The 24,125-nt window shown below is 47.3% G+C and overlaps 1 protein-coding gene and 1 long non-coding RNA gene across 16 annotated transcripts in view; one reads left to right on the top strand and one right to left on the bottom strand.

The window, feature by feature from the left end:
* LOC113916142 overlaps window positions 1-3,320 on the top strand; it is a 59,306-nt gene extending 55,986 nt beyond the window's left edge. For both annotated transcript variants that reach the window (XR_003517847.1, XR_003517848.1), the window contains exons 3-4: window positions 1,360-1,626; window positions 3,267-3,320. This is a non-coding gene — a long non-coding RNA (uncharacterized LOC113916142). The remainder of the gene's footprint in view (window positions 1-1,359; window positions 1,627-3,266) is intronic.
* ST6GAL1 (ST6 beta-galactoside alpha-2,6-sialyltransferase 1) overlaps window positions 1-24,125 on the bottom strand; it is a 159,462-nt gene that overhangs the window by 7,974 nt on the left and 127,363 nt on the right. For 12 of the 14 annotated variants that reach the window (XM_027582045.2, XM_027582048.2, XM_027582042.2 and 9 more), the window contains 2 exons: window positions 21,088-21,723; window positions 13,958-14,055 (listed from right to left, as the gene is read on the bottom strand). In XM_027582045.2, the coding sequence (XP_027437846.1) occupies window positions 13,958-14,055; window positions 21,088-21,673 (684 nt within the window). In that variant the 5' untranslated portion in view covers window positions 21,674-21,723. The remainder of the gene's footprint in view (window positions 1-13,957; window positions 14,056-21,087; window positions 21,724-24,125) is intronic. The other 2 variants (XM_027582041.2, XM_027582054.2) reach the window with 2 other exon arrangements.

Here is a 24,125-nt window from a genome sequence, read left to right as displayed (position 1 = left end):
TATCTTTGAGACATGAACTATTAGCGGTGGGCCCACCATGGCTGGGGATCATTTGGTTGTACCGGGTGCTAAGGAGTCCCCAGGGAGTCACAGGGTGCCAGCGTGAATACGGCCATGAGATGAGTGAGGTAAACCTTTCTGTTTACCTCAACACATGGCCATCTAAAATAAAGATTCCCTGAAATAAAAATTTCCCAGCCTCTCTTACAGCTAAGTCTGGCCACGTGATAAAATTCTGGCCAAGGGTGTGTGAGCAAGTGTGACTTCCAGGAAGTGTCCTTAGAGGCAGAGTCATGCCTTTCCTTGTTCATTCCTCCCTCCTGCTGGCTGAAAGTGGATGTGATGGGTGGAGCTGGAGCCGTCATCTTGGACCATGAAGTTGAAGTCACATGATTGAACGGCAAATGCACAAAGTAGTAGGAGCCCCGGGTTCCTGACACACTGGAACACCATAGCAGCTCTGGAATGTCCACCCTTGGACTTCTTTTACATGAGATAGAAATACATTTTTATCTTGTTAACCTTGTGTTGAGGGGTGGGCAGAGTGTTGCTGTCACTAACAGCCGAACCTAATTCTACTTAGTACCATGAGGAGCTTGTCTGGGAATTGCAGGTTGTCCAGTGCAGCTAGGATACAGAGGGAGAGCTAGAAGGTGTTAGAAAAATGTAGGCAGGGGCCATGCCAGGGAGCTTAGAGTTTTTTCAGTAGGTTATGGGGCCGGTGACCGCTTTTAAGTGAGAAGGATATAAACTGACCAGAGTTCTGGAATCTCTCGAGTTTGAGAGAAAGGGAGGCCAGGAAGAAGCTGCCGTTGCAGCCTAAGAAATGATGGAGAAGGAACGAAGCTCAGGGGCTCCCACTGTCAGCTGTAGACCTGCAGACTCACTGGGTGTTGAGAGGGAAGCAAAGGGGGTTAAAGGTGACTCCTAGACCTCGGGCCATTTCCTAAAATGAGAATGTGGAAAGAAAAGCAACTGGCATGTGCCTGTGGGGGTGAGGTGGGGATGTGAAGTTCAAGGTTGAGACAACTGGCCTGAAGGCCCACAGCTGAGGGGCCACAGGATCGAGGAGCGTCCTCGGACGTTAAGTGCGATCCTCTGTCCGTGGGCAGCACTGGAACCCCCGGCAGAGGCATTCAGTGCTGCAGTCCAAAGAAAGAGTGGGCATCCCGGCAGATGGGGCTTTGCAGGACAGACACGATGGAGCTGGGGACAGGGAGGCCCAGGGAGCGGTGCGCACCCTTCCGAGACAGAATTCTACAACTTTGTTCCCTATTCCTACTCCACTCCATGCCCCTCAGAGCAGCTGGTATATTGAGAGCCTGAGTTTTTTCTTGAGCCATGCTTCTTTCTCCACAGAGTACCGATGCCGAGCGATGTTTGTGCACTTGAGAGAATTAGAGATAACTGGAATTTTTAAAACATCTCCTGCTCCTCTCCAGTCATCTGCTTAGTATAGAAGAAGGAGGCCAGTGGCAGCGAGCTCTGCTAAGACTTTCCCAGCATCTGTGGTTTCACAGGCCTCAGAAATCCCAAGAGAGCTGCTCAAAAGTCTTCTCCTTTCTGACAACGGAGAACAACAATGATAGTACCAGATGCCATCTGATGATGTTTATTCCAAGCCAGGTACGTTCATACATTATCTCAGCTCATCTTTGCAACCGCTCCAGGGGGGAATTATGAATATGCTCATCTTATAAATAAGGCAATGAACTCAGAGATGCTAAGAAACTCACCCAAGCCATACGGCTAGTAAGCAGGGGGTCTGAACTGGAGCCCCCTTCTGTCTGACTCCAGAGTCCGCACCTCTGACCTACGTCGTGCACTGCCTCCCACAAAGTGGGCAGGGTGGGTCAGCCGTGGGTCTCGGGAGGAGATGCCAAAGAAAGCGGTTGATGAGGGAGACAGACATGTCATGAGAATGTTGCTTCTTGTCTGAGTCATAGCAAGTCATGGCTGGAAGATCCTCGAGGGGCTGGACCCAAGTCTGTCATTTTCAGATGCGTAAACTGAGGTCCACAGAGAAGAGAGACTTATCCCAGGCTTCCGAGTGAGCTTGAGACAGAGCCAGAACCAGAGTCTAGAGGTTGGCTCCTCCCCAGTGTTCTTTGTTACCCCCCCAGGGCTGTATTCCAAAACCACCAAGGCATTTGAGTGAGCACCCTAGTGGGGCCTGGGTCACCCTCGGTTCTCACCATACATGGTGGGGAAGTGGCTGTTCACTCGAGCTACTTGATGAAGCAAATGACAAAGCATGAAACTGAGAAGAGGTGAAGGCAAGGGCTAGTTTATCCCGAGGTGGAAGAGAAAGTGACCACAGCTGGGACCTGTGCGGGGACAGGGGAGAAGCTAGCAAGCACCCCTTGAGCTTAAATGGACACGGCTCTGAACTTTCCAGACTCATTCTGGTGGCCCTTACGTGAGATGTAAAGATTTCCTCAAACACAAGAGAGCCTCAAAACTGCTTGGGGAAGTGTGGCAGTGCTCTGCGTCTGACTCGCTCTGTGGTCTTAGGAGGGTTGCTTGCCCTCTCCAGGCTAATGTGCCTCATTTATAGGACAGAACCGCCCTGAAAGGCCCAGCTTGCGCGGCCAGCCATGCCTGGACAGCATCTCCATCTGCCATTTTCCCCAACTTTAGCACAAGGCACTGGGGAGAGATCAAGGTCTTCTCAAATGCCCCTGTACTTAACCTCGTGCAGAGTCTTCGCTGAGATCAGGGCAGATCCCAGGAGCCTCGTGATGAGGAAAGTCGGTCATTGCCACGGCACCTGAGCCACAAGGAACCCCTGCCAGGAAAAGGCTACACCAGGGAGATGGGGTGGTGCTGTTATATAAACCTGTTTATAAAGTCATCTCTCCAGTCACAAAGCAAGAAATGCTCACAGCAGAAAGAAAAGACAAGAATATACACATCTGTATATATATATATATATATATATATATGTATAAGAATAAGAAAACAACCATCAATCATTGCATTTGTCAGATATCGCCTGTATGAATATGTTGGTCTTTTTTCTTCCCAAATCTTTTTTTCCCTCTCAGTTATGGGCTGAACTGTGCCCCCCTTCCCCCCTACCAAAATTCCTATGTTGAAACCCTAACCCCCTATGTGATTATATTGGAGATAGGGCCTTCAGTGAGATAATTAAGGTTAAATGAGGTCACAAGGATGGGTACCTAATATGATAAGATTGCTATCTTTATAAGAAAAGGAAGAGACACCAAAGATCTCTCTCTCTTTTCCATCTTTCACACGGAAAGGCCATGTGAAGATGCAGAGAGAAGGTGGCCATCCACAGGCCAGGAAGAGAGCCCTTATCAGAAACCAACCTTGATGGCACCTTGATCTTGTACCTCTGGCCTCCAGAATTGTGAGAAAATAAATCTCTGTTGTATAAGCCACCCCATCTGTGGTATTTTGTATTTTGTTATGGCAGGCATAGGAAACTAATATACCCCACGTGTGTGTTTGTGTGTGTAGATACTGGTAACTCTAGAGTCTAGACTTAGTTGCTTTGTTAAACTCACACAACATTCAAAGTCTATGTCTTCCCATTTATCCCTCACAATATTCCCCAGCTCCGAACAGGGCATGAAAAGGAAGCTCTAAGAAGTTACCTAACAAGCCCAGGATCACACAGCGAGGAAGGGACAGAGCTAGGATACAAATCAAGGCCTGTCTGATCTCTTCCCACTGTACCAGACAACCTTCATTCAAAACAGTAAGGGATGACGAAAGAGTCTGTGTTCTAGTGCCAGACTTTGCCAGAGTTACAAGGCTAGTTAGTGCTATAGGAAGACAAACAAGGGGTGGTCGAGGTCCTGAGTAGATATGAAAAATGAAGGCCGGGCCACGGTAAACCAGACCTGGACAGGATGCAGGTGCTCTAACTGAGAGAAGGGCACCTCAAGTGGAAAGCCACCACAAACCCCAAATCAGAGGGGCCTATAATTCTACCCGGCCTCCCAGGAAGTCATCAAAAGAACGATGAAGTGTAAGAAGAAGTAGTGTTGGAAACTGCTTAAATGTCCAAGCAGAAGAGGTTACGAGAATGATCTATGAAACTTAGCTACCAAGGAGTACCATGCAGCTATGACAAAGAAGGAGGAAGATCTCTACGAGCTGATAGGGAGTAATTTCGAGAAGATACTGGGGGAAAACAGTGCAAAAGAGCATATAGAGCCCACTGAACTACATTCTGTGTGAGAAACAAGGGGAATTGAGAAAGCATATGTACATCTATTTATCTTTTATTTATTTATTTATTTATTTATTTAACTGACAGAGAGAGAGAGAGAGAGAGACAGCTAGAGAAAGAACACAAGCAGGAGGAGTGGGAGAGGGAGAAACAGGCTTCCCGCCAAGCAGGGAGCCTGATGCGGGGCTCAATCCCAGGACCCCAGGATCACGACCCGAGCTGAAGGCAGCCGCTTAACCAACTGAGGCACCCAGGTGCCCCGTACATCTATTTATCGTGACTGACACAAATACAGAAGGACAAATCAGAACACAGTGCAGGTGGCTACCTACCAAGGGTGGCGATGGAATCGGGTGGCAGGAATTTAGGAGGGAGTTAACACTTCTCTGGGTATGCCTTTCTGGATAGTTTTGAATTTGGGAAACATGTTAATATTCTGCATAATTTAAAAAGAAGAAGGAAAAGAAAACCCGAAAACTGAAACAAAATGGATACAACTGAATTTCAAATGAATTCAACAATCTCAGTGGAGAGAAACAGAAGGACGAATCCAGGTAACTTAGGGATACATTATGTGACTACATAACCTCAGTCTCGGGCAGGGTGTTGGGGAAAACTGCAAACCCAACCTCAACTCTCTCTGGTGGGCTTGCTGTATGGAGAGATGTGCAAAGCAATTTCAAACTATCTTAGGGGTATTACCAATGCGAGCAAATAAATAAACGGATGAAGGTGTTAGAAGCAGGATTCTCACTGTGAGAGAAGGGGGAATGCAAATACAGAATGGGGAAGGCAAGGGATACCTCATGTGGACAGACTGAACTCGGTCGGGGCCTGTCATTTCTAAAACAGGCATATCTGCATGTATATGCATGTGTCTACGCACGCACGCAGGCATATGTATGTATATAGTAAGTACTCGAATGCACGTGTACATGTACTGTGTGTGGACAGGTATACACATGTGCATATACATGCTCTATTTCTTAGCTCTCCCTACTGTAAGGGCCAAGAAGCAAAGATACCTCAGTAGGCATGAACCACCTAGCACCCAGATCTTGGTTTCTAATATCAACTTTTATTTAAAAGAGCCAAGACTCCTTGGAAAAAATGACATATCCCAGAGCTAAGGGAGGTTAGCATGAGGAAATAAAACTTTCCTCGGTATCTCAGTGCTCCTGCAAAAAGGCCTGGACTCCTACTAAACTCTTCATATACCATCAGAATAAACTCTGTAGCTATTTGTCTAGTTAATTGCTCTGCTCTGGTTCAAAACCTAATGAAACTTCTCTTACCTCCCCAAGAAGCCAAATGGTTATAGCCCAGACGACATCTCAAGGTTAATATAGAGATATGCTAAGAGGCCAGGAAGGCTGGTGCAGGAGGAAAGGAGCCCAGGAACTTACAGACATCTCTAGTATCACATCTGAGTGTGTTTATATTCTAAAGGGCTGGAGTAAGAAGGGGGCCCTTTTAGAAGGGGTAGAGGACAGCCACCTCCTGCCTTTATAAGAGGTGTGTGTGTCATGGAGGAGGGGGGATCACTTACTTTTTGTCCCTTGCCTATGGGGTATCTGGCTAGGCATGTAGGATAATTGATATGGCTCTCAGGGCATTGCCCTGGGAGGAGGAGCTTGGGCAAAGAGGGACTAGCACATTCATTATCTACTGTAAAGTATTAAATAAGAAATAGGTCTCTGATCCAGAACACTGTGTATACATACGTTCGGATAAAACTAATAAAGATGAAACATTTAAAATGTGACAGATAAGAAAAAAATTAACTGGAATATCCTGTTATGCCAGTAGATACCAGAGTGTTAAAAAAAAAAAAAATGATGAGAGCCAGCATCAAGGAACTCCCACTGGCCAAGTGTAAGACAATTTGAACGCCAAAGTAATTCAGAACAGTGATGAATTACAAACCATTGAAGAAACAGGAATCCATGAGTTCTTACCAATAATAAATGGAGAAAGAAAGGAGGGGAGGGTGGGAGGAAATAAATGGAGGAGGAGAAGGAAGGGCTCTCGCTCACAGTAGAACTCTGAGCGCCAGCCCAATGACGCAGAGCAGGGGGAGCTATAGTGAGAAGACCACCATTTTGTAACCATCCTAGTAAAGACTGGTTCAGGCAAAAATGAGCCAGGAGTGCTAAATATAGGAGGAGATTTTGATGAGGAGCAGAACAGTGGCACAGTGTTAAAGTGTTCACCCACAGACTATAAGGGAAAGATAATAACTATAAAAGTGGAGAAATCAGACAATACTTTATCCAGGTGATCAAAATTAAAATCAGCTGAGGGGCAGACAGACATTGGAGGCCTCCTGATGTGATGCTCTTAGGAGGACCCAACATCCCAGCCAGGAAGGTATGAACTGAATTTCATATTGGGTAAGCATCGGACAAACCCCGAATTATGTATTTTTTTTGAAGGACTTTATTCTTCAAAAATGCCAGTGCCTTAAAAGACAAAGAAAGGCTATGGAAATATTCCAGATGAAAGGAGACGAGACGGGCACAACAACTAAATGCACTACCTGATCCTGGACTAGATCTTGTACGGAAAGAAAAAAAAAATATATGCCATAAAAGATATTATTAGGTCAGTTAGCAAGCACATCCTTCTCACATGCAAAATAGATTAATTCCACCCAACCTCCCCGATGTCTCAATTCATTCCAGCATCAACTCTAAAGTCGGAAGTCTTAAGTCTCATGTGAATATTGTCTAAAGCAGGTAAGAGTGAGACAGTTCATCCTAAAGCAAAACTCTTCTCCAGCTGTGAACCTATGAAACCAGAAAAGCTGTGTACTTCCGAAATAGAGTGGTGGGATGGCATAGGATAGGCATTCCCATTCCAAAAGGGAGAAATCGGAAGGAAGAGAGAGGTGACAGGTCCCGAGAAAGTCCAAAACCTAGAAAAGTAAATACCACTAGATGTTAAGGCTTGAAAAGAATCCTCTTTGTTTCAGTGCTGTGCCCTCTGGACCCACGGGGGTAGTGGTCCCACCTCTGCGGCTCTGGCAGGCCGCAGTCACACCCCCAAGGCCCTGAGCAGCTACCATCCAGCCTATTAAAACCAAGGCCCGCCTCCCACCTTTGAAACCAAGGATGCAACCTTGGTGATTTCTGAATCACCTTTGGGGTCATGCTTTTCCTGTCGTGAAGAACAACACCCAGTCATAGCCCAAGAGCTCTATAGCCCTGTCCTATGGGACCTAAGAGGCATACAGCCTTCCCCTACTTTGTCCTGTATCCTTCCCCTTCAGCTCAAGCTCACAGCGCTTCTGCTGGGAAGGCTGAGTAGGTCTGTGGTTCACACCGTTGCTGATCTCCTTATCAAATGGCTTTTGGGGCCACCCCTTCATTTTCTCTTCAGAACAAGCTTTCTCATTTTTTTGCCATAGAGATAAGCCGAGAATTTTCCAGATCTTTAGTTCTGTTTCCTTTTCGCTAAACAATTCCTTTTTAATTCATTTGTCTCTTCTCACATCTCAATGCAGTCAGGAGAAACCAAGCCAGTCCTTCAACACTTTGCTTAGAAATCACCTCACGTAAATCATCCAATTTCTTTGCTCACAAGTTCTACCTCCCACAGAACAATAGAACTCAGTTCAGCCAAAATCTCTGTCACTTTATAACAAAGATCACTCTCCATTGTTCAAGAACATGTTCCTCATTTCCATCTGAGACCCCACCAGAAGGGCCTTTGTTATCCATGTTTCCGCCGACATTCTGTTCACAATTATTTACATATTCTCTAAAAAGACAGAAGCTCTCTTTCCAGCTCTCCTCTACTCTTTTTGAGCCCTCACCAGAATTTCCCTTAGCGTCTATATTTCTAGCATGTCCTTCAAGACTCCAGCTTCTACCAATTACCCAGTTCCAAAGTCACTCCACATGGTTAGGTTTTTATCATAGTAAAACTCCTCCTCTCAGAACCCAAAAATCTTAGCTCAGGCTGCTATGACAAAATACCATAGACTGGGTGGCTTAAACGACAGACATTTACTTCTTACGGTTCTGGAGGCTGAATAAGTCCAAGGTCAAGGTGCCCGCACATTTGGTTCCTGGTGAGGGTGCTCGTCTTGGCTTGTAGATGGCCGCCTTCCTCACATAGCAGACATCATGGGGGGACTCACACTCAAGACCTCATCTAACTATATTTATCTCCCAAAGACCCCATTTCCAAATACAATCACATTGAAGGTTAGAGCTTCAACATATGAATTGGGGCTGGGGGTGGGGACATAAATTTTCTGCCCATAATAAGTATTTAGGAATTAATGTCTACAATATATACAACTTGCTCTCAAATGAAAAAATATTACAAAGAATGAACAGAGCAGATAATACAGCAATGGGGTAAAATGAAAAAATAGTAAGTGCATCTGGATAAAGCATATACGGGCATTCTTCGTATTAGACATTATTGCAACTTTTCTGAAAGTATTAAAGTATTTCCAAATAACAAGCTCAAAAAAATTTTTTAAAGAGTTTGGAGGCAGTCCGTCCACTGAGTGAGCAGAAGTTTCTCTAGATATTCAACATTTATTGCACATTTACTATGCAATGGGCACTGGTCCTGGCACATGGGCGTATGAGTGAACAAAACAGACGAACACACCTCCTCTCGGAGACCAGACGTCATGGTGGCAGAGCCAGGCAAAAAGTGAGATGGGCAACTAGGATGATGGGAGTGAGAGATGTGCACGGGGATGGTGCCGGCAGAGAGCCAGGGAGGAGCCTAGCCCAGCTGTGAGGAGGCCTTCGTCCTGCCCTGGGCCTGCCATGACCCTCTGGGCATTGTGTGGGCCATCTTCTCTTCCCAGGCCTGGGTTGTGTCGCTTGGAAAATGAAATGACCCGAGGAGACCCTGGGCTCCGCAAGGGCAGGGAGCATGTCTGTCTCTGTTTTACTGCTGTTGTGGGCTGCTCAATTCCAGCTCCCTACATAGAGGCTGGCACAGGGCAGGTGACTAAATAAGAACTTCTGGAATGAATTCATGGCTTGTTGATCTTCAAAGTCCTTTCAAGCTCTGTGAATTCCAGTACTGCTTGAATCACCACAAAGGATGTCCTATCACATCAGACATCACGTCAGATTCTACAGACATTAAAAGGATAATGAGGGAAATAAGTAAATCTTTTACAAAAAGATAATGAGGGAGTATTATGAACAAGTTATGCCAATAAATTCAATGACTTAGAAGAAATGAACAAATTCCTTGAAGGACACAAATTTCCAAAGCTCGGTCAGAAAGGAACAGGTAACACGAACAGCCCTAAATCTATTAAAGAAATTGAATTTGTAGCTAAAAAACTTCCCACCAGGTAAATTATAGGCCTAGAAGGCTTTACTGGCAACTCTACCAAACATTCAGAAAAAGAGAAATACCAATTCTATAGAAACTCTTCCAGAAAATTGGCAAACCAACCTCCATCCAAATCCCACCTCTCTCTCGTCCTTTCTGCCCTCCCCTGAGCAAGTCACTCAGACTCTGTGAACCTTGGTGTCCTCACAGAAAGTGGTGCTTGGTAATCACACCTCACAGCATTGTCCTAGAGGTCCCGTAGGATAAGATACGTATGGGCCTCAGACAGAAGAAGTATTGAACAAGTGGCACCAGCTATGGTCTCAGGATAAGCCCCAGGGAGTGATCTGAGAATGTGCCGGTTGAAGTCCAATCAGGACACCCTGTTTGCCATGCACGGGACGTGGGCTTTCTCTCCCCGACCTGGAAGAGAGCTTCTTAGGTAAACCTACGTGGCCTTAAATGAAATCTTTGCGGGATGGAGATTTACCTCTTCACTCACCACCTGGAAGAGATGCCTAAGAAGGGGGTATAGCCTCCCAAACCCAAGAGATTTTTTAGGGCTCCATGCTCCCTCTTCTCGATTGCTGCCACCTACCAATCTGGAGGTCATACCCACTCTTTCCGAAGTCACGCTCTCCAGCCCCAAAGTGGTCCGCACGGCCTGGAAATCCTGCTCCGTTCCTCTGGCTGGCTCCTTCCTCTGCTCCCCTCACGCCAAACCTTCTTTGCTCAAACCTCCTCTACAGAAACCCCTCTTCCCCTCAGCCTCCTGACGAAACGCCTCCCTTTCTCTACATCCTACTCTGCGGAGAAAACAGCAGCCCTTCCATCCTTCCACTACAAACGGCCTCCAGCACACCTTTCCTAGCCTTCCTCCCTTCTGACTCCCTCCCGTGGGGCTTGATCCTTGGTGCGGCTTTGGATCAATCCCTCCTCCCCATCACTTACTTATTGTCCCTTCTCTTCAGTATATTCAGTTTCTCCATCGACTGGTTTCTCCTCATTGACTTAAAAAAAAATGTTATGGTGGTAAAACACGCATAACAGAAAATGTACCATATCCACCATTTTGAAGTGTACAGCTCAGTGGCATTAAGTACATTCATGCTGTTATACAACCATCACCACCATACCCATACATGTCCAGAACCTCTTCATCTACCCAAACTGGAGCTCTCTAACCATTAAATGATAATTCCTCACCACCCCCAGGCCCCAGAAACCACTGTTCTACTTTTCTGTCTACGAATCGGACTCCTCCAGGAACCTCAGGTAAGTACACCCGTACAGTATGTGCCCTCTTGTGACTGTCTTCCCACTGACTTTTAAACGTACTCAATTCTCTCCAATCTAAAAAAAAATGAAAAGAACAGAAAAGGGCCCTGGGACCCTCGACTCTCTATGGCTCTTGCCCTACTGCTCTTCTGCCCTTCAGAGCTAGCCTTCTTGAAAGAACTATCTGCACTGGCCTTCCCCACGCACTCTTCGCCCTACGCCCCGGTGTGGCTTCTGGCTTCGCAGCTCTCCCAGGCAGCTGCTGCTGAAGGTCACGGGTGGCCTCCCTCTTGCCGAAGAGAGAACAGTGCTTTTCGGCCTCACCTCGGTGCTGACTACCCCCCTCTTCCTGTGTTTGTTACCCAAAGCCCCTGCGTAGAATTTCTGTCTACACGCTGTCCCTCATGCTCTCATTCGGCCCCGCCATCTCATTGCCTCACAGATACAGACGACTGGCAAATTCTGCCCTCCAGCCCAGAGCTCTCCACGGAACTCCAGCCCCCTCTGTACAGCTGCCTACTTGACATCTCTTCACAGGTATCCACGGGGCAGCTCAGATCAACGCTATCCAGAACCCCAGTTTTTATCCCGCCCTCCGTCTGACCCTAGCCCGCACAAGCCAAAACGTCTTCAAGCACTTGCAATCCCAGGGACTCCTGCCGGCCAGCCACATGAGCCAGCAACCCAGTAGCACCGGCGGCCCCTCTCCCTTCACCCCTCGCCGCAGCCCCGCGAACGCCTCTGGACCACACACGCCAAATAGCTCTCAAATGCAGTCCGTTCTCACATTCACCCTCATTTCTCGTCTGCAGCAACTGCCAGTCTTTCCCTGCAAGAGCTTCCTAACTGTGTCTCTCCGTGGGCCACAGGGCGGATGCCAGCAACGTTTGCAGAGTGCAAGTCTGATCGTGCCACAGAGAATATCCCCTGACCATGGCGCCAGGACGTGGCTCCCCCTTACCTTCAGCCTCTGTGTTCACCACAATCCCCCCCACCCCGTGCACCCCCCTGCCCCCGGGGCCCTGGCCTGCCCCCTCCCACACGTGGCCTCACCTAGGCTGTTGTCTCTTCAGGAGAGACCCTAGCCCGTCTCATCCTCCACGCCTACACGGCTGTCTCATCTCCTCAAGGCTCCTGACGTCCCTGACATGGGCTCTGGGAGCACCTTGATCCTGTCCTTTGTAGTTCTCCGTTGCAACTCTCTATCTCTCTGCGTGAGGATTGATTGTGGCCGTAGGCGGTGAGCCACGAAGGGGCCCAGCCTGCCGGGCTCCCCACTGTATCCCCCAAACCCATCTCAGTGTCGGCCCACATGAACGTAAGAACAGCTATCCTCCATGACGTACGTGCCGGGTTCTAGCTGCTCTGCATGGTCTTCTCGCTCATTCCTCCTAACAACCTTGTGCTGTGGAGAAGGTACTGCTATTCTCCCCTCTCCACACATGAACAAATGGAGGCATAAGTAACTGATGCAAGATCATTTAGCCATTAAGAGGCAGAGCCAGGGTTTCAACCCTAGGCAGGCTTACTGCAGATCTATGTACTGACTACCACATTCTACTCGGTCCTGTCCATATTTGTGAAAGGGGTGGAGGGAGGGAGGCAAAGGTGGATTCAGGAACCACAGAAGTAGAGGTTACACTGTAGCACTTCCTGAGGTGCTCTCCAGCTCCAGGATTTCTCTGGGGCACGAAAAGGAAAAGGAGAAAGAAGGGAAAGCTCATCCCACCTCCTCTGCCTGATTTTCTAGACTTGCCAGAGTCCAAGCAGCCACGAAGCTCCAGCCTCATCTCCCTCTATAGGGCAACACAAATCCATCCCCACCCCCACACCGGCCATACCTGTTTGGATGTCCCCCTCATTTCCCATGAGTCTCTGTCCTGCCAATACCACTTCTTAGAATGCCTCCCTATTACTATTTCTCCAAATCCCGCCCATATCTCAAAGTCTAGCTCTGGTGCCATGTCCTCCAGAGAGTCTCTTGCTGACCAATCTATTTCTTTTAATCTGCCCTCTTATAGTTTATAATAAAAGTAATATAAAAGCCCAAAATATAAGGTTGAATAATAAATAGCAATTGAAAGCACACAGAGTCCACTGAGGATATTACAATGACAGAAAGTGCTATCATTATCAAGGGATTTGAGAAAGAACAGAAAACAAGATGGCATCCACTTGCAAAGAAGTTAAGTTGATCAATCCAAGTTCCTTCATACAAAGGTTCCTAGGACTGTGGGCCTCAGATGGAAAGTGGGCCATGCAAGAAGCAGCTTCGGCCCAGCTGGTGAGTTCCTGAGGGGCAGGCAGTGAAGAGATCTGAGAGAAACAGAAGTGGAGCCTTATGGCAGAGGAGTGGAGAAATGCGGGTGTATTGGAACAGTACTGAAAGGGCACTTAGGATCACTCCCAGGATGTGCTCCATGCCCGTGGAGTCCTAGGCAATGTACAGAGATTACACATTGACATAAAAACACCTGAGGTTTATGTGTTTACACAGAAAACAATAAACCTCGGTGGTCATGAGTGAGGTGAATGGCTTTGCAGACCTCTCACGCTAGTTTTGATATATGTGTCATCCAGTTTTGTTTTTGTTTTTTACCACTAATTAAAATCTATTAACAGAACTTTGTGGCAAGAGTATTCCTCAAGTCCCCATTAGTTCTGAGAAATCAGCGTGTACTACCTGGAAATACTTCAGGAAACTAATTCTCTAGGGCAATTCATGAGGCAATACGTGAATCCGAGCGCCATGTAACACATCATCATCTAGTGATGATGTGTTACAATACTTGTATACTATTTTACAGCTTATCAAACACGCCCACATTCATTGCTTCTCTTACTTTCCCCAGCATTCCTCACTCTGATATTCTCTGCCATGCTGTCCCTCACGCAATAGTCCAGATAAAACCTGGCAGCTATGGGGACAGCAGAACTCTCCTTTCTTGGGGCACTGGACACCTCTGTTAATGCCACCTAATGCCACAGGGGCTTTATCACGAACACGTCCCCAGGTTGGGTCTTGGACTCCAGGACTCAGGAAGGTCATGGGACTTAATTAACTTGGCGGCTCTGATGTGTTTCCAGCAGGTGGGGTCTACATTAGAGCCCACACTGTGGTCCTTCTCTCACTCCAGATCTGCACAGAAGAAATTTTACCTGAGAGTTCATCAGGCGAATGGTGGTTTTCGTGCCCACATCTTGTTGGAAACTGGCTGTGGGCGCCCCATTAAACCTCAGGACTGCATCATGATCATCTATAAACCACAAGGAAACAGAAAAGAGGTGATGAGCACCAGCAACATGCAGGAACAGAGGAAGGTCTGGAGGGAGAGAGGGCAGGAAGAAGGGGAGGGGCAAGAGAATCATACTTCCCAGTCTCTATCCCATCATGGTCCCCATCGGAGGGGAAAGGGTCATATTTGTACGGGGCAATCTGGCAGTTTGTAGACAGATGACCCACTGTCCGCCTGGCCCCTGCAGAAGCTAACGAGGCTCATATTGGGCATCCCTGAAATCCCTTCCCATGACTCCAGTGTGCCTTAGCACAGCAGAGAGGTGCCCGGGGCTGGTGTGCTGCCTCACGTGGAATAGCAATCCCAGCCACCAAACGAGCAGCCCAAATATTCTCTCGGTATTACCAGTAGGTCATACTTCCATCCCCGTCAGGAAAAGGAAGAAGCGACCATAAGCTCAGTGTCACCCACAAGTGCAATGTCCCCACAGCACTCGGAGAAGCTTGCAGTGCTCAGCAAATGGGAGGGATTTACTATGGTTTCCAAGACAACTCCCTAAGTGTACCATTAGGAACCTGAGGCCCAGGAAGGGTCACAAGCCCGGGTGCTGACAGAGGTAGAAAAGGAGGTCATAGATCAAAACTGAATCCCACATTTTCTGTCGAAAAAGAAGAACTCTTTGTCAGAAACAATGTCCTAAATCCAGGCAAGATCAAACAGACCATGTTTTTAAAAATCCATTTACTCCCTGGCTCTAGGTCCCTGTCCCGTAGCTGTTTCAGCAGAGTTTGAAAGACTTGGAGTAGTTTCTTTATGTGGCACTGACCAATCTTCTGGGGGAGAGAACTAATGACTTTTAAGATCTAGCTCAACCTTGAGCCAATGTCCTAGGAGCTCATCCCAACCTGACTTGATCAAGCAAGTTTGAGGCTCACCACTGACATCTGCACAAGGTTTGGAGGTCAGCCCAATTTTCTGTTGTTCTAGTTCCCTCCCTGTGGGAAATTTATTTGGGGTGGCTCAATTCAAGATGATCTGAAAAAAGAATACTCACAGAATTAAGGGATGAAAGCCTCCCTCTTTATTTCATTTCTAACATAGGTTTTGAACCTCAGGAATCTAGACATATCTAATCTAGTCACAAAAATAACCCTATCTCAATCCTAGGGCAAATTTCATCAAGATGGTTTGAAAATTATATGAGATGTGCAGAGTCCAAACTTTATCAGCTTACAGGGCAGGCACCCTGAACTTCAAAGAGGGCAGAAGGCACACCTTTACACAACTCAGATTGCAACACGTTTGTCAGTATCGGTCACTGGCTTCAAAAGTAACCCAGCAGTAATCACACCAGAAATGCAGATCCATCAGAAACGTCCCTCGGTCAGCTTCCCCATTTCACAGGTGAGCAAATTATTAGTGTGGGCATCCCAGGACCACCACATGACAAAGTCAGATGGAGTCACTAAGAATCAAAGTCACTGAATAAAAGGACTATTTACAATGTTGTAGGTAGGATTTCAAGAAATCAACAAGGAACGGCCAATACCCCGGGGTCGGTTGCAGAAGTGGCCCCTACTACCCCCCACATCTGATGTGGCCAGAAGAGCAGGGGCCCTGAACTGAAGATGGCCACCTGTCGGGAGTGGTGGCCCTGAGGGGAACACGGCTCCTGCTAACGTCCAGCCGGCAAGAAGGGAATCAATACCCCATCCGCTCTTTCGTCCCTCCCTCTGACTTCTCGGCCTGAGGGAAGAGAGAGAGAGAGAGAGAGAGAGAGCAGGCCTCAGACAGAGAGGCTGCTTGAAAGGGGCTAAACTTTGAGCCGAGGGAAAGTAGCAGCCCATGGGTATTCTGCAAGGAGAGAGCTGGGGGGGACAAACACCCCGACTTCACTCTCCTCCTTCTCAGTTTTGGAGCAGCACTTCTGTTGTCTGGCCCCACATAAAAGCCAGAGGGCCAGGAAGCCCAGTTCACACGGTCCCAGATTCAATCTCCCAGGGCACAGAGTCCAACAGAAAAGGGAGGAGCGTGGGTTTGTAGGCATAACGGAGAACACCCAGCACAGGAGGCTGACGATCCCTCCTTGGTATTGACCATAAGAAAAGAAAATGCTTTTGTTCACTAAACAAATACTGATTAAGCCCCTCCTCCCCATCAGGCACAGTTCTAGGTGCCAGAGACAATGGCCGTGAACAAGAAAGACAAGGTCCTTGCTCTCAGAGATTTTGCAATCTACAGCAAGGAGCAAGCCAATAAATACAACCACCGACACTTGAGGTAATGACAGACTGTGGCTGATGCTATGGCACAAATAAACTAAGCGGTGTGACAGAGATGCTGAGGGAATGTCCTCTGGAGAGAGTGACGATTCAGGACACACCTCGGAGCTGAACCCAAAGGAGGGCCGAGCATGGGAAGGGTTCAGGGAAGTATATTCCAGCCAGAGGATGCGGCACTGTCGGGACCCCAACGGCAATAAGGACCCGGCTGGAGACAAGTGAGTGAGGGCAAGAAAAAGAAAAGACGTAGCTACAAAAGCTGGCAGGAACCAGGCCACACAGGCTGTGGAGGCCAGGTATGAAGTTTGGACTTTATTCTAAGAAAGAAAAGAATCAGTCGAAGAAGAAAACTTTCAAACAGGCCACTAAGTTCAGAAAGAAAGAGGAGAGCATCCTTGTTGGCCAAACTGTCCTTTGCTATTGAAGGCGGAAGAAGTTCTGAAATCAAATGGGCCTCCAGGAAATCACCAGGAGAAATCCACAGCTCCCAGGAGCCTGGCAAACGAGCCTTTGCAAGGGGAAGGCTGCAGAAAACAGGGGCCACCACTTCGGTTGAACTTAGAATTAGAGGACAGGAAAAGACACAAATTAGAAAATGCAGAAATAAATGCACCATGATAGGCACAGGACATAACTGCATGCCTAGATTACTCAACAGAATTGGCTCCTTAGTGAATTCATCAATACACCAAAACCCACTGCCTCTGGGTATAGTAACTCTAAATAGCTGGAAATTGTTATGAAAGAAATTTTATCACAATTTAGACCAAGTTTTTTTTACATTTTCAAAGTAGCTTAATGAATCATATAATCATATTTGGAAGGCTATATTCTGGTCCTGGTTAGGTAAACTCGATATAATATAGATCCGGGCCGGGAAATTATGGCCTGAAGGCCAAATCTGGCCTATTCTCTGTTTTTGTAAACAAAGTTTTACCGGAACATAGCCAGGCCCATTCATTTACTATGGTCTAGTTTGCTTTTGCATGAAGACGGCCGAGCTGAGGAGCTGTGAGAGACACTGTATGGCCTCAAAACCACAAATATTTGCTGCCTGGCCCTTCACAGGAAATGTTCGCTGACCCCTGATATAAACAATCATACTTTCTGAGCTCCACAACCCAAGGATGTCTTCTCAGTCCTCACTCTGCACAAGAACTCCATCTGCCCCAAATCTGCCCAAACTCCACTCCGCTTGCCTTCCATCATATAGCAAACACCTGCTTCTCCCTGGGCCTTCTCACTGGCCTTCTGAATGTCTCCGCCTTCCCTGTGCTTTACCCTGTCTATTAAATGTACACTTTCCCCAGCCTTTCTCCTCAGCCCTCTCTCCTGGACTGCACCTGTCACCTCGGGACAAATGATTCCTCAATTTCATCTCCTCCTGCCTGACCCTTCCCTGGAATCAAATACCCAACTGCATAGATATCTACTCAGGGAAATCCACAAATACTTGAGATTCAGCACCTCCGACACAGCACCTGTACTCCTCCAGAAGCATGCTCCCCTGTAATATGAGATCGCCTGCTTCCAGGCTAGAAACCCTGGCTCCCGCCTGTCACTCAAGGTCATTTCTAGTTAGACACCAATTTCTGTCTCTTCTCAAATCAAACTCGTTCTTTCCACCACCACGATCACCGCTCAAACAGGCCTGGCACTTCTCACCCGGAAGTGGCAGTAATCTCTAATAAGAGATTACATAGCGGTCCCCATAGACAAGGGGGTTCAGAGAAATGAGAAATCTCTCCAAAACACACATGATCCTATCACTTGCTCGCTCAAAACCCTTCTAGGACTCCTGGCTTAAAGAATGAAACCCAAAGTCTTGATTGTGACCGTCCACATTCTGTAGGAGCTGACCCCTGCCTACCTTTCTGGCCTTAGTCAGCCCCCTTCACCCTGCAGGGTCCCACACACTCTGCACTTTTCCCCCACGCAGGCTTTGCTTCTTGCTTTTGCCTCAACTCCGAATGCGCTTCTCCTTCCCTGTAGGAGAGCAAGCAAGCAAGAATATCATGGGATTTTTTTTTAACCTGACAAGGGATTCATCACACCAGAAATTTTATTATAAAGCCATAACCACAGGCGCAAGAACAGAGGGGATGAGCATGTGGGCCTTGGAGTCGAAAGCCCCAGTTTCAAGTCCTAGTCCACTATTTACCAGCTGTATGATCTCTGAGACTCAACACTTAGCTCGCCAGTTCACTGGGAACAATAATCGTCCCCATATCACAGAATTCCTGGGAGGATTCAAAGGCAAGGCACGCTAGGCTCACAGCAGGTGCACGGTAAGCATTACTCCTGTCGGTCATAATGTTTTTCAAATACACTACTGTTTGACCTGAAAACTCAAACCAATCTAAGATACCTTACGGGTACATGTATCAAAAATAATTGAAAATGGCCGTGCCCACCGCTGGCTGGCTTGAGAGACTGCTGGAGACACAGTACATTATTACAATCCCTCCAGTAAACAGTTTTGCAGTGGACAAAAAAGAGCCACAAAACTTATCTTACTTTGGTCTAGCCCCACAGCTGTGGATATTTCCCCTTTAGGCAGTTAAGTCATCTGCGCAAAAACCCTGTTAGCAGTACAGCTTTAAGAGCAAACAACTTAAAGCCATCCAATATGCTCAATAGTCAGCAATAAGCGGGACAAATTCCAGGTATAGTGGAAAGGCCGTGCGCCTGGGATGCTGCCTGATAGTCCCAGGCCTTCAGCAAAGGGCCTTCCCCGTCTCTTTCCCCTTTGTATTCTAAGCTCCTGCTCCATAAGGTTGAAAGCTCCATGAATGAATACAAGAATGAATGAATTCCTTAAAACATCTGTTGGACTAAATGCCCAGGGGAATGCCCTATTGAAAGGGCAGAACACCAGAAGTCCAACATGCAATGTTCATTACATCTCAAGAGCAAAGTCTTTCTAGGGAAATACATACTTGAAATTCTAACTGTAGTCTAGAGAAAAAGATTATTTTACTGTGTATGTACATCACTCCAAACTTTCATGGAGTGCATCAAGACTGTAGTTCCGATTCATAGAAGTATCAGGCTCTGCTGGAAACCGTAACCCAGTTCTGGCCAGGCTGTCAGTGATGAGTTTACAGGAAGAAGAGGATCCGCTAGCACCTGGGATATTCGAAACATTACTGTTATAGAGCAAAAATCAGGAAGAAAGAAAGGAATTTAGTTCCATTACGAGTGAACAAAAACTAGTCACACTGAGCTTCTAGAAAACAAAGTCCAAAAGAAACCAAAAAGGCAAAAGCAAAAGTTGGAGTGGGGCCAGTTATCTTGGCAGCCTTTATTAGTGAGTGCTGCCTATTTGGGAAGGCACAGAATGTGATCTCACCACTTCTTCCTGCTCCAGAGAATCCAATTTGGGTCCTCTCTCCTGTTCTTCCTTTGAGAGCCTGTGGTTGGTTTCAGACCATTTTTCCTGGCAGTCACAGGAAGGGAATAAAACAGGAGACGTATGACCTTACCTGCTCCAATACCTTCCAGAGCCTGCGAGAAGAGCAAGGCTTTCTGTGCTCTCCTTCCTTTAGCTTGATTCATTTCACAATAATGGAAAACACATTCTCTCAAAATAAGGATACTAGGGAGCCCTAAGCCCAAAGCCCTAAGCTTTGTGTTGTACACATGTTTACAAACATGTGTACACTCCTACAGAATGTGGACGGTCACAATCAAGACTTTGGGTTTCATTCTTTAAGCCAGGAGTCCTAGAAGGGTTTTGAGCGAGCAAGTGATGGGATCATGTGTGTTTTGGAGAGATTTCTCATTTCTCTGAACCCCCTTGTCTATGGGGACTGCTATGTAATCTCTTATTAGAGATTACTGCCACTTCCATCTTTGTTAACTGTGAAGGATTTAAAAAAAAAGCAAGTTGATATATTCTGACCAGTGACTTTTAGCCTTTTTTGGGTCACAGACACCTCTGAGAATAATCGACTGGAAGCTATGGACTTTTTCTCTGGAAAAATGTACAGACTGACTTACCGCACACACACGCACACTGTATGCACACCTAATCCACAGGGATTTTGCACACAGCTTTAGGGATTCGTGAACCCCCTAAAGTTGGTCCACAGTCCCCACGTTAAGAATTCCTACTCTAATTAATGATCCTCAAACAGAAAGCCTGAAAATTATTCAGGTAGTTGAAGCCAAGAGACACAATTAATCCTCAACTAGCCAGTAAAATTACAGAGTTTAAGGACCAGAAGAGACAGGAGAAATCGGTGCTTCTATTATTTTTAAAAGTCAGTTTCCAGTGTGGTGCCTACGGGTAGTGGCAGAACTCACTTTTCCAACAATATCTTCTGTAGAACAGCACTATTCTTTTTCAAAGATTTTGTTTATTCATTTGAGACACAGAGATACAGAGAGAGAGCACGAGCAGGGGGAGAGGGAGAAGCAGGCTCCCGGCTGAGCAGGGAGCCCGATATGGGGCTCGATCCCAGGATCCCGGGATCACGACCCGAGCTGAAGGCAGACACTTAACCATCTGAGCCACCCAGGCGCCCCAGAAGAGCACTATTTAAAACAGAGAAAAGCAAAGCTGTTCTCACTGATAAAGATGCCGGGAGCCTGGATGGATCCCCACCCGTTCGGCTGCCCCCAGGGTACCTCTCAGTCACGTGAGAAGCCTGCAAAACACTGAGGTGGGCCCACTGTGCTAGGTCACAAGCGCTACTTGGGCCGCTCCTTTCCAGTCCCAACCACACACCCGGCCCCAGAGGAGCAGCGCTAACACCCCAGAACCCACCTATTTCTCGGCCCAGCTGGGAGGACTTCAGCGATCCGGCTGATGAGACAACAGCACACCTGCCCCATGGCCCAGCCTTGGTCCTGATGTTCTCCTTGGGCAGGAAACCCTCCCATTCAGAGGTGTTGAAGGGAAAATCTGTGGCCTCTACCATGGAGACATTCACATGGTCCCGGAGGTGGCAGTGCAGGGCCTCTGCGCTGAACTTGACACCTGGCCCTGGCCCCTTATAGGACACTTTGTACTTGTTCATATTCAGATAATTCCTCCAGATCTTCTGCAGCCTGGGGATGAGGTTTTTGGAAGAGCTGTCCTTGTTCCATACCTGGAAGGAGACCTCAGGCTTGGCCTTGGCTGGGCCCCGGGGACTGCTGAGGGCCTGGCGGCCCCTGGGGGACTTCTGGGTGCTGCTCAAAGTCACAGCCTGTTTCTCCAGACCTCTCAACAGCTGGAATTCCTTTGTTTCCAACTTAAGGGAATCATAGTAACTCCCTTTCTTCTTCTCCTTCCACACGCAGATGACTGCAAACAGGAGAAAGGCCAGCACGCAGCAGCTGAACTTTTTCTTCAGGTTGGTGTGAATCATAATGAAAGATGTGTTCAGAGCAGCCACTCTGTTCTGAGCAGAAAACAAGCCTAGAAAAGGTAGGATGAGGCAAAAAAAAAAAAAAAAAAAAAAAAAAAAAACACCAAAAACCAAAAACCAAAAAAACCCGATATGAACAAAATCTAAAAGCAGTGACAGGCAAGAGGTGGGGTGATGAGCTGGGCAATGGAGTCAGAGTGAGGAGACTCACTTCCAGCCTTTGGTCTACCTCCCACCAGGCCTGCAGCCTGCAACAACTTGAAGTAAACATTCCGCCTCAGTTTGGGCTTTGAATGTAGACAGCAGTCCTCCGACGCTCCCCTTTTCCTCTCCGAGCCATGAACACTTTCTGTATTCTCCTGCCGTTCCTTTTTACACCCTGACTCTTAGTTTTGTGTTGTCTTGCTGTAGCTCCCTGACTGCACCCTGAGCTTGGTGAGGTCAGGAACCATAGCTTACACACCGCTGGACTCCTGGGGCCCTATGCTGTGTGTTCAATGAACACATGCATGCTTGAAAAACTAGGAGAACACTAGGAGGAAAAAGAAGAGCAGGATGACTGGTCTACCTCGCAAGAATCCAAACTGCCTACCATCCTAAGGGGCCCTGCATCCTTTTAAAATTGCCAGACCTCTGTCCACAGACAGTGCCATAGACCTGTGGCGCATCTCTCTAAGGGCTGTGATGTTGGACTCCTGCTTGAGAAGAAAACCAATGGTTAGCTTACAGCATAACACCCGGCTTCACAGAGTACCCTGCAAGAGCACTATCAAGTGGCAGGAAGCTGCCTCACCTTGTGGTAAAGGAGAGGAAATCTTGGTAAGACAGCAGACACGTGACAAATTAAGGAGATAAAAGCAAAGATGCATCAAGTATGTAAGGGGTTATTTCACCTAATTTCTCCATAGACCAGGGCCCCGCTACGCACAGCTCCAGCCGGCACCATGTATGTACGTGATAGTCTAGTAGGAAGGGCATCCCCCGAGCTGTGCAGAGAGGCCTGACCACCACTAGCCAGGAAGGTGTTACAATCTCCGTATCTATAGATTAGTGGCCTAAGGCTCTGAGAGGTTAAGAGAAGTGCCTAGGATCACAAAGCTGAGTAAATGATAGCACTAAAGTTCAAATCCAAGAGCACTTGATTCCATAATCCATGTCCTTTTCAGCATAAGCATGCACAGAACTGCTGACCGTCCTGGCAAAAGGATTTTTTTACAAAAATAGAGCCTCATAGTCCCCTTTATATCTGGGTAAAGCCCTACTTTGTTTTCCCAGAATTTATTGCATAACTGAATGGAAGATGGAAGTACTTTGAACTCAAACAATGTCTGTATCTTCTGGAAAACATTAAATTCTTTCTTAATAATTGGGTTTATTTACCTTAGTGAGTCTAAGCAATCACCCCTGGGGTTTTGCCAACCCACTAGGGATCCATAGTTCCTTCCTATGGAGCCCAGTGCTAAGGATATCCGGGACAAGGGGTAAAAGTACTGGACTAGGGATTCACGAAACCTGGGTCTCCCCCCATTCGTGGTGACTTTGGACAAGTCACTAAACCTGTCTCTACCTAGGTTTTCTGCAGAATAATCTCTCTCTCACTCACGGAGTGCTGGGATGACCAGCAGAAATGGTATTTGAACTAAGTCATTCCAAAGGCACAGGAAGTGTTCTGAACAGAGACCAGAGAGTAACCCCTTTGGCTGGAGGTCATGTGGAGGCAGTGTGGGACAGGGAGAGATGGCAGAGTGGAACACTGGCCATGACTCATCAACCCGAGCTCACGTCCTCATCTGAGACTCTTTAATGTAAGTGACATCCAGACCATTCCTGGAATCTATGGGCAGACCAAATCGTGCTTCTTACCACCCCGGACTTCAGGAACGGGTGGCTCTGGGGAGAATGGGCGCTTGCCTTGAGCTGCAGAATGTGGGAAGTGACAGAATGTACACAGAGGGAGAAAAATTCGGACGTGTGGTCATGAAATGGGGGAGGGGGGTTTGTGGCAGGTCAGAAAACTGATCCCATGGCTATGAGAGCTAAAGAACTCAAGAAGAAGGGAATGGAGCATTTAAGAAGTGCCTACAATATGGTAGGCACTTTAGCTGCAATGTCGGATTTCGTATTCACTGCAACACTATGGCATAGTATCCACAGCCCCACTGGAGAAAATGAAAACACTGAGGCTTAGCAGAGTTACAGGGCTTCCCCAAGGTCAACAGGTCAGTCAGTGCCAGAACCAGATTCCAACCCAGGTCTGTCTGACTCTAAAAGTTCATGGTCTTTCCACTAAAAGACAGGCATCTGTATTAAAAGACAGTGAAAAGTCAGCATTGACCAAACAGGACTCAGAAATGAGGGGCTCTGCAGGAACAAGTCAATCAGCCGGGCAATCCCAGAAAAACCCCCTTGGCCATGGGCATGCCCCAGCCCTCACCCTCGGGCACTGTTTTCC

The sequence above is a fragment of the Zalophus californianus genome, chromosome 1, assembly GCF_009762305.2.
Source record: "Zalophus californianus isolate mZalCal1 chromosome 1, mZalCal1.pri.v2, whole genome shotgun sequence".
Lineage (NCBI taxonomy): Eukaryota > Metazoa > Chordata > Mammalia > Carnivora > Otariidae > Zalophus > Zalophus californianus.
The sequence above is the reverse complement of the archived record's forward strand: the minus strand, read 5'-3'. Positions and strand labels throughout refer to the sequence as shown.